We start from the raw sequence: 10,933 nt of genomic DNA, 5'->3' as shown, positions 1-10,933 counted from the left end.
TGTGCGGGATGTTCAGGGGCTCTTTTCTACAGAGATGATCTAACGTTAAGGACAGGTGGTGTGGAGAAACAGATAATCTTACGTTCTTTTTGGTCTTTATCAAGTAGTCTCATTTGGTCTAAATCGGGCTTTAAGGCTATTGTTTGCTCTAATGCAATTACACATGTTTTTTTTACTCAGACTCCAGCGAACCAGGCTTTGGCAGCAAGACCAGATAAGCTTTCTATAGGTTTTTAAAAGTGAATTGCATTGTGCTGGTCCCTGGGAAAGTGTCTTCCTTGAAAATGTTTAATCCACCATCCCTCCTCATCATTTGCAGATGAAACTATCCATGGCATACACTGATGGTTAGTCAATTTGTGTCTTACCTAAGAAAGCTTTTTTTTTTTTTGCCTTGTGCATAATGTAGTGTATTTAGAGATGTCTTTTTCATTTATGGTGTCGGAAGTAAACCATAAATCTATGATATCACTCTGTCTTTTTAGTATTTCAATAACACGAGCATAGTAATTTCAGTTAAAGGTCTTTCTGGATAGTAAAAATGGGGGGAAGAATTGTGTAAGCGTGTAGATCTTGAGAGCAGTTGTGAACTATTGAAAATAATAAAATTGTTGCAAAAATCATTTTGGGTGAAGAAGTTTTGCCTCATATCCAAACTAAACCTCCCCTGGTGCAACTTGAGGCCATTTCCTCTTGTCCTGTCACTTGTTACCTGGGAGAAGAGACCCACCCCCACCTCTCTACCCCCTCCTTTCAGGGAGTTGTAGAAAGCAAGAAGGTCTCCCCTCAGCCTCCTTTTCTCCTTGTACAGAACAGTTAAGACAGACTCATCAGCTTTGCATGATAATTGAGCTGTGCAGAGTGTGCCAGAAGTACAATTAATTAAGAGAACACCCTACACAGAGGAATGATACAACTGAAAACCTCAGGAGAGCTGGAACTTCTGGGAAATCTGGAATGCAGTTGGAGCAGGCTCAACCTGTTGTTTTATTGTGTATCTGCAAAAGGATGTTACTGGTACAATAGTGTTGTAGGTGGTGAGTCAGAGTGAGTTATGCACTTCACTTGTAAAAGAGAAGTAATAGTATATTTATTGATATAAAATAGTGAATTAACAGAGTTCAAAGGTTAATGTGACATTCATTTAACAGGATTCAATGGCGAGATTCCCTTGCTTATTTTCTGCATAGAGGACAGGGTGAGACAAAACTGTCAAGGAGACCCTCCCATTGAGTCCCAAGGTTTCAGAAAGGACCCTCTTGCTTTCTAAACTCCTTCTCAGAGAGGAGTCTAGGTGTGGCTAGATCCAATCCTAGTCCCAGACTTGGTCAATGGTTTATATCTAAAGGAATTGTATGTATATGTGCACAATCAATTCTTTATATCATTTTGCTCAGATTTTTGCAGTTTAGCAGCTATTAGTCACTTGCCAAGGATCTTTTGCGGCAAGGAAAGGTGTCACATCATCATCCAGGTGGAGAATGGAGTCTGTGTCTCAGGGCAGAAAACTCCCAGTGAATTTTTGAGAGTACTTGTAAGCGTAGGATAGGGACAATCTCTTTTAGTTGGTAGTGGAGTCACTTTCCCTGGTGGTATTTAAAAGATGGGTAGACAAGGTGCTTAGGGACATGGTTTAGAGGTGGAATTGGCAGTGTTTGGTTTATGGTTGGACTCAATGATCTTAAAGGTCTTTTCAACCACTATGATTCTGTGATCTTAGATAAACATTTTACACATCTTATGTAAATCTGTCCGTTCAGAAACTTCCTCCTGGATCCAGCTGCTCCATATTACACATTTCTGATTTATACTAGTATATGTTAAGACAAACAATCACTGTGCAACTGCTGGGAATTAGGTTAATTTAGATTATTTTGCTATAGGTTCTTGGCTTTTACAGACTTTTGATTGAGCTCTCAGCCAGGTTGCCTTCCAGACAATTGCCCGGGTGAGATTTTGGGGGCAGGTGTTAACTGTGGAAACCTACTTAGTATTAAACATACCTGTCTCATTGCTACCGACTTTGGAGACGATACTTTATTTTATTTTTTCTGATCCTTGTTCTTTACAAAAGACCTAATTGAAAATATCTGTCAAATCATGTCTCTGGTTTCCCTCTTCTGCCCCCCTCCCCATTAATTGGCCACGTATTGTGTTTGTGTGGGAAGGAAGGAGGCTCTATAGCAGTATGGCAATATTGTTGGGAAAAGAACATTAAAATGGATAAAGGGATTTCCTGGTGGTATAAATACCTGCACACGACCTCCCTGTGCTCTGGAGCCCTCCTGTATATGTATATGCAGGTAAAAAGCCTGGAATAGAGCTTGAGCTGCCGTTAATTGCACCGGATCTGTTCTGTTAGAAAACAGGGGCAAGTGGCTCTTTTCTCGGTCGGAGGGTATGACTTGCCAAGCGTTTGCTTCATCCGACACCTTTGTCTCCTTGAATTCTGACTCTTCTCCCTCTCTGCCTCTGATAATGCATCACAGCGCCGCAGAGTGCCTGCCGGTTTCTAACCATGCCACCAATGTGGTGTCTACAGGTACTTTTTAAAACTTTAAAAAAATACTTTCAGTAGTTCTCATCTGTAATTCTTTTGGATAATACGTGTTGGTCGAGTTCTGCGATATTTAAAGTGTTTGGTATCAGTCCTATGTGCGATTGGGACTACATGAAAGTAGAAGCATTTTCACAAAGCTCTACGTGATGAGTGGATCAGGAAAACCCCCAACTGTTTGTGTTTTAGCTAAATTTGTAGCTTTTTCTAAGTTTCTTCCAAGATTAGGCTCAAGTGTGCTACTAATGCATTAATTTAGAACAGGTTCAAACACCATCGCTGTTGTTACAACTGTAGTCCTCAATGGCAAGGAAAATTATAAATTAATTGAATGTAAAGTAATTGAAAGTTTATTATGTAAAGACAATTTAAAGTAACATAAACCCCTTTAAATAGGAAATGTTTTTAAAATAGTTCAAGTCTAAATGTCATTTGGGGAGCTTTGAAGAAGGAAAATTATTGTTTTACAAAGCATATCGCATACTGAGTCAAGACTAAGATTTAAGTGTGATGTTCAAAATTGGTCGTAGAATTCTCATTGGTATTTTTTAATTTTGTGTGTTTGTATATAATCCGATTAATTGCATTTAAATACTAGGACTATGTAATCACTGAACTATCTGAGACAATGACAGAAAAGAAAGTTTTCTTGCAACCTTAAACCTGCAGAAGTGGGATTCTGGAATACAGGAATTGTTGATGGAAAGATTTCAGGAACAGAAAAAGAAATTATTTTGATTTATTTTAAATCACATTAAGATAACAGTTTTATCTGGAGTTTTAACAAGAAACTAGACTTCTCCTGAAATGCATTGGCAATAAAACATTTTAATAAGAAGAAAAAGCATGTAAGTAATGAAAACTGAGCATTGGTCATGGATAGCAGGGTCTTATACATTAAGCAGGAAGCTCCAAATATCCTAATAGAGCTATTAGTTAGCAGTGGTAGTGGGGAATAAATGAATTTAAATTTTGTATGAGGCCAAATTTATATATCTGTATCATAGTAGTATTTTCTAGAATCATCTAATTCATAATAAAAAGTATATGGTTACAGCCAGCCGAAAGCATTTGCTGCTTCAGATCTGAGTTTTGATATTTTGTAGTTATGATGAGTAAAGGTTTACAAATTTCATATATAGATTCAGAAATTATATTAAACAATGCCATTCTGGTGAAAACATCGAAGGAGAATTTGTGCATAAAGTAGATGTGAAAGAATTTTGAATAATGACTGATGTTAAATATAAAATTGTAAAATACATGTAACAATTCTGCATCACAAAACAGAGGTGAATACAATTCTCTTCAAATACTACACCATGTAATGCAGCTGATGTTCTGCAGTATCCATAACACTTTAATTGTTATTATTTAATTTAAATAGCATCATCCTCACTATTTAATTTTAAATCCTTATCAGCAAATTGAAAATGCTATTTTTATGCATAAAATACATTATGGATTATGAAATAATAGAAAAAATACCCCACCAGTAAACACTTAGATCTTAACTTGATAGAAAAGTTGCATTGCTCTGATGCATATAGTATTATTAACACAATCTTTATTTTGCATTAATTTATGCTAGTATAAGCGTGACTGGCTTACTGATTTTTGTATCTGTGTAAGTTTATCTAAACAGGACATTTTACTGATATGATCACTTGTAAAAACTAGAGATTTTAATCCCTAATTAATTATATGGTTTGAACAACTGGAATGTGTACTTTAAAGTGCAGTTTTACATATCTGAATGTCCTCGAACATGAATTTTTAATATTATACTTTATAGCAGTTGTTAGAAGGGACACTTCTGTGCCTACTTATGCATCTATCACTTCTTACCTGGGAGAAGAGACCCACACCTGCCTCCCTACACCCTCCTTTCAGGGAGTTGTAGAGAGCAAGAAGGTCTCCCTTCAGCTTCCTTTTCTCCAGGCTAAACAACCCCAGTTCCCTCAACCACTCCTTGTAGGACTTGTTCTCCTGGCCCATAGTATTTCACTATTTATATTGACAGTCACATCTGGTGTGACCTGGCCAAGTGTCTGGACTTCCATCAGTTAACCTGATGGTTCTGGCCCAGAGTTAAATGCTTACTGAATGCAGGTGAAAACTGTGTAGAGGAGCACTGTCCGCCTCTGAACTTAAAGGCTGTGTCTTGAATCCTCACACATTTTCTTACCAGTCCCATCTGTTTTTTCTTTGATCCAAACATGATCTGCTTTGCCATGATGACTTCGGGAAACATTTTGGCAGGCCTTCATTACTCTGTGCCTTCCTGTCATTATGGAAATCAACCATCTACCTACGGGGTGATGGCAGGTAAGAGACATCACCTCAACTGGGTGAGCTATTCGCATGCTGATTTTGGTCAGTTTTCCCTTAGAATTACTGATTCAAGACAGTGGCTTAAAGAGGACAGAACTGGGGTTGAGGCACTAAAGGGGTTGGGAAATTAGATGTCAGTGCCCAGAAGTTCTCCAAACGTCTGCATATCTTGTGAAATCATCTGTATCTTATTTCTCTCTACAAGTCTGGGACAGTGCTGCTCTTTTTTGACTACCTATGCTCACTTCCTCTGGTAATCATCACTTTTTGAGATGCTGGGAGTAATGTACCTGACATACCTGTGTATTACCAGAACCTGGGGTGATGGACCGCTGACAGGAGCTATAAAATAAAATGGTGGCATAATGAAAGAATAGCTGAATTCAGCAGGCAGATCACACAAATTACTGTGGAATTTCATGCTCATGAATGTATGATAGCACCCTGCTTAGTTTTCCATGTCCCAGGCTGAATAAGAAAGAGGAACTGTTATTCCATTCAAGTTCAAGTAGCAGTCCATGAGATAATGCCATGAATCAAATTAACTCTATTCCTAGGAAATAATCAGGAGCCAGAGCTAATCCAAAATCAACCTCAGCATTTTATTTAACTTAAGAAAGAAGGAAATATAAAAGTCAGCATAGTTGAATATATTTGCATAGGGATTTTTAGGGACAGAGAGTAGATTTCCTTCATGGTGTGCAAATGTCCAAAGACTCCTATTCATTGTGCTGCAAATGTTCTAGGTATTGTCCAGATCCTCAGGAAAAATTAATAATATTAAACAAAAGGCATTGCTCAGAAGTTCCTTTTGTTTCATTCCAAATAAATACATCTTCATTTTTCTCCTTTAATTTTTTTTTTAACCCTTCCTTTTTTTTTAAAGGCATCAAACCTGCAACTCCAGAGATGCTGTCAGCAAGTCTCTCCCAGAGTCGCATCTTACAGACGTGCAGCATGCCACATCCCAACGTGGTAAATGGTGTCAGCACCTTGCAAAGCAAGTCCTTCTCTTTTTTTTTAATCTTTTCCTTTATTTTTTGAGATTTTTTTTTTCCCCCTGATTATCCTGTGAGAAGTGTATAAAATAGTCTGATGGGGTTAGAACCTGCAGAGTTGGTGAGACCAATTGGGGCGGTGAAGACAAGAGAAGTAAATGCAGGAAGGGGTGGGTTAATGAAGTTCTGAGTTCTGCTGCAAAGTTTTGTGTGAGTTGGAAAATCGGGAAGGATGTCCTGAGAACCTGGAATTTACTGGCTGCTTCAGATATACTGAATAGTGTTAATATTTCTCCAATGATTTTTTTTCCCCTCCCTTCAGGTCAGAGATTCCTTAACTTTATATATAATATCTAGAGAAAAACCAGCCTTCATCCTTAACTAAATCTTCTTGTTAAGTCTGATATTTATGAACAAAAGGTAGCATCAGATGGTTTTGTTTTAGGCTTGAGCAATTTCTTTTTAAACCAGAATAGTTATTCTGAAATTGTTGTGGTTGTTTTTTGTGTTTTTTTTGTTGTTTTTTTTTTTTTTTTCTTTGAGGTCTTGTGTACTTCCCTTAAACAAATCTTATGCTAAAGTTAAACCACAGTGGTATTGTGTCTGGGCATCAAATGGTATTTACATGGAAACATGCTTTGAACCAGAAAATAAAGACATTTTAGATTATTCAGAATTATATAGATCCATTAATCCTGTTGTGCCACTTAATTCCAGCCAAGGTCCTGGATTGCTTAGATTTGGACCATTTACCATCTTAAATATTTAAGTTCATTAATTTGCTATGAAAAAGGATGGCTATAGCCTGTGAAATCATTTGTTTTTCATGTACAAGGACAAGAGAGAGACCCTATCTCCTAGGAGATCCTCAGTCTTGGATACTTTTGCATCATAATTTTTTTAAAAAAATAAATGTATAAATTTAAAAAATTAAGAATAATTTTTACAGATATCAATTCTGAGATGATGAAGGCACGTTTTATTGTGTAGCAGTAGAGAATAACTATACTGAGGGAGTTTGTTGTTGTTGCTCAGGTAGCCTGACCCCTTGCCTTTACAAATTCCCGGAGCACGCCCTGAGCGCCAGCTCCTGCGCCCTGGGCCACGGCTTCACGTCCATGCACCAGTCCCTCCTCGCAGATGATCCCACCACCACAGACTTCAAGCAGGAGTTCCGCAGAAAAAGCAAGTCTGTCGAAGAGCCCGTTGACATGGACTCCCCAGAAATCAGGGAACTGGAGAAATTTGCTAATGAATTCAAGCTGCGGAGAATTAAGCTGGGTATGTGCTTTATGTCCTGAAACAAATGGCTGAAAAATTCCAATGGAAGTCCAATTATTTTGAATGTTTTATGGTCTGGCCTCTCTGCAGCTGTCTAATCATAACTCTAATCCTGCCTTGCATTGCCAAACTTTCTCTGTTCCTGGAAGAATTGCACAGAATTCATGAACTTCAACTTTTTGCAATTTATTACACAGAAAGTGACTTTAAACTTTCTTGCTTTTAAATTATTTCTCTTAAGTGTGGAGAAAATTATTGCCATTCATTAAATTACATTCAGTAGCAGGTGTATTATTTTGCACAGCCCCAAATTTTCTGAGACCTAGGGCAGTGAAGGGCTAAGTGTCCTAAGGGAAGTAACTCTTTCTAGAAAGCTCCAAAGTGACTTTTTTCCTCTTTGTTTTTGACAGGTTATACACAAACCAATGTTGGAGAAGCACTGGCTGCTGTGCATGGCTCTGAGTTCAGCCAAACTACTATTTGCAGGTTTGAAAACTTGCAGTTGAGTTTCAAGAACGCGTGCAAATTGAAATCAATACTGTCCAAGTGGCTGGAGGAAGCAGAACAAGTAGGAGGTAGAGAACTGAAATCCTCTAAATATCTATTTGCACTTAAACCAGACTCCTAGACATATGTTGAAGGACTAGTATGTGTCTTCTGTAGACTGAAGTTTTTGTCTTGCTAGCTGTAAATGCTAAAGTATGGTTATATTAAATTTTGGTTATCTTTTTTGGGTGAGCAAGGACGGGGGAAAACTGGAATGCATGGAGACTGCAGAATAGCAGAACCAACACTTTGACTACAGGCAAAGTAGCACAGGTCAGAGCTGGTTTTAGGATGTGCAGGACAGTCCACAGAGCAGAGTACGGGGATTCTTCACTAGCAAAGGGCATCTCCTTCCAGCCTCTGACATAAGAGATGTGGCCATGGGGGACAGGGTTTGAGTTCAGCTGAGGCAGTGGTCTTTAAACCTTGAAGAATAGCATAGCATAGAGGTTTTTGATGCAACTTTTCTGCTGCTATGGGTTTCCTTTCCTTTTACCCAGTTACTTTCCAGATGGAGGAGGAGTCACGGGGTTCACTGGGCAAAGTGTACTTTAGGACAGTGTCCTGGTTTTTAGCTGGGCCAGAGCTGGTTTCTGTTCAGCAGCTAGAACAGCGCTCGGTTTTGGGTTCAGCTGGGATTTGTTAGGAGAGAAACACTGAGAACATCCCAGTGTTTGCATTTGTGTCCCTGGCAGTGAAGGACTTTGTGTTTTATCCATCTGCAAATGCAAGATCTCAGAGGGTGGGCAGTAGATCCATGAGGGGCTCTTCCTCTCTTGCTCTCTCTGGCTTTCGCTCGGGCTCTGGCTCTCCCGGGATTGCGGTTTCGGTTTGGGATTGTCGCTCCTCTGGGATCATGATCTGGGAACGGGGCAGGCTTGGTTGGTGGGTGCTGAGCAATGGCACTGGGCATCACTCATTTGAGTATTTTACTACTATTATTATCATCATTACTATTTTAACATCAGTATTATTTGAAGTTTTTTTAATGTCAATGATTAAATTGCTCTTATCTCACCCTATGAGTCTCCTTACCCTTGCTTCCCAATTCTCTCCCCTGCCCCCTGTGGTAGGGAGGAGTGAGCGAGTGGCTGTGTTTTGCTGTTAGCCCAGTGCTGGCCCAGTGAAAACACCAAAACCAAGTTGGTTGATGTACAGGAAATGAATTGGTTTTAAGAACAGCCTTTTCAGCTGGAGGGATTGCGATGCTGGGAAGCGGTGTGCCTGGAGGTAACAGCAAAAGCCAAGACTACCACTATGCAGTACTCAGCTAGCACGGGAAGAAAGAGATGATGACCTTAATGTTATTTTTTTGGATTTGCCATTGCATTCAACAGTAGGAAACATTGTTAAACAGCTGCTCCTGCCACACACCTCCATTTCCTTTGAGCCCAGTGTAGAAAGTTTTGTTCACCTGTAACCGCGGGGTAGGATCACGTGTGCAGACAGTAGCCTCTGAGAAGTGAGAGGGGAATTTGTCCATCAAAGAGTAGCATCAAAGAGGCAGATGAATAAAAGGTGTTGAGACCCAAGGATGTATTTCTGAAGAGGATGAGCCAAGGGTTATGGAAATGGACTCCATCTCCCTAGACTGTGTCCTGCAGGGAAGGAGGAAGAAGGTAGGTAAAAGAAAGGGGCTGGAGGTAAAACAATGACCAACCATCTTCAAGAAAACTGTGCTCCTATGTGTGGTGCTGCTCTTATTCAGTGGCATTATCTGATGGCTTTCTTCTGTCTTCAAAGAAAGGGACTTTTTTCCTAGAGATAATTGTGCTTGTTTTCCATCCCCTGTGGAAGGTAACTGCTGGGTTTGGTTTTGTTTTGCTTTTAATGCAGCTTTATACAACGAAAAAGTTGGAGTGAACGAGCGGAAGAGGAAGCGCAGAACCACCATAAGGTAATAAATATTTAGAGCATTACATGTTACCCCTCTGGCTAAGATGCTTCTTTTTCTTGGGCTTGAAATCAAAGTGTTATTTTTCTGTTAATGAATCTCTATAGTTAGTGTTTCAAAATGTTTCACTATTCTGAAACTTCCAATGAAAAATAACAGCATAAACCTCCATAACCCAAATTTTCTCCAAATTTCTGCCATCTCCCAGAGACAGAGGCTGCTCTATTGCCCCACAACCTCAGAACCCCACAACCACAATGTGTACTTTTTCCTTTCATATTCAACTTGAGATTTCTTTTTTTGGGGGGGGAGTTATCTTGCTTTTGATACAAGAAATGAAATGAAGATGTGATTTCTTTCTGACTTTTGAAGTGAATCTCTGATGGGATGCTGCTCAATTATAGGACTGAGCTGGGGACAAGAGATGCTTCATAGCTAATTTGCTTGCCACAGCACCTCACCAAGGATGAAGCTTTACTCTTGGGAGGCCACTTTCTCCTCTCAGCTCCTCTCCAGACCTGTGAAGACTTGAGCAGCAGTGGCAAGACCTTGCCCAGTTTATGCAGTATGACCTGCATGAGAGCTCTTAGTTGAGATAATCTGTCCCAGATGTTTTCTCCTGGTTAGAGAAGCCCACTGAAGACTGCTCATCCAACATTGTGGGTTTTGGTGATGGTTTTTAATTGCTGTTGAGGAAATAAGTCCTCATATTAAACCTTTTTTTTAATGATTCCTGTTTTTACATCTAACTCCACTGCACTGGGAGTATCTAACATGGCAGGTTGTCAAGGACACACATAACTGAGGGGAAGTTCAGGACCAAATCTCATATATTAAGAAAATATTAATTGTTCCTTTGAAGTCATACAGGACCTCAGTTTGAAGACCTCAAACTAATTAGGGAGCTGGACCTTATCTGAACTGCAGCCTTACTCTTAGCAATTCTTAATGGATGCTTGAAGGTAAACTAGATGTAAAACAAAAATCCCACTAACTTAGTTAAGATAATCATACCCTGAGCAAAAAAATACTTAATTTGAATTTGTGAAAACTATTTTCTTTTCTACGTTGATCAGAAATCCTAAGAAAATTTTGGTCAAAACCAGCGATGTTTCTATACCTGCAGAACACCGTGCTACTAATTAGGTAGTTTTTGGTAACGTTACTAAATATTGCGAAACAGACCTATAAATGAAAGACCAGCAACATGTTACAGAGGAAATAATGAAGTAATTTGAATTCTAGCAGATACTTTGTGTGTTTCTGTAACAGAAATAGCTGCACCTCGTTTCCAGAATAATGCATCAAGTGCCCTCTTGTGTC

General features: G+C 39.2%; 1 protein-coding gene across 1 annotated transcript in view; it reads left to right on the top strand.

The window, feature by feature from the left end:
• Positions 1-2,400: 2,400 nt before the first annotated feature.
• Positions 2,401-10,933, top strand: part of POU1F1 (POU class 1 homeobox 1) — a 9,554-nt gene continuing 1,021 nt past the window's right edge. The window contains 6 exon segments of the mRNA XM_029085402.1: positions 2,401-2,542; positions 4,749-4,775; positions 4,778-4,885; positions 6,925-7,170; positions 7,581-7,745; positions 9,553-9,613. Coding sequence (XP_028941235.1) covers positions 2,401-2,542; positions 4,749-4,775; positions 4,778-4,885; positions 6,925-7,170; positions 7,581-7,745; positions 9,553-9,613 — 749 coding nt within the window.

The sequence above is a fragment of the Antrostomus carolinensis genome, unplaced genomic scaffold (assembly GCF_000700745.2).
Source record: "Antrostomus carolinensis isolate BGI_N321 unplaced genomic scaffold, ASM70074v2 scaffold9016, whole genome shotgun sequence".
In the NCBI taxonomy this organism is placed as follows: Eukaryota; Metazoa; Chordata; class Aves; order Caprimulgiformes; family Caprimulgidae; genus Antrostomus; species Antrostomus carolinensis.
This window is presented reverse-complemented; position numbering and strand designations above follow the sequence as displayed.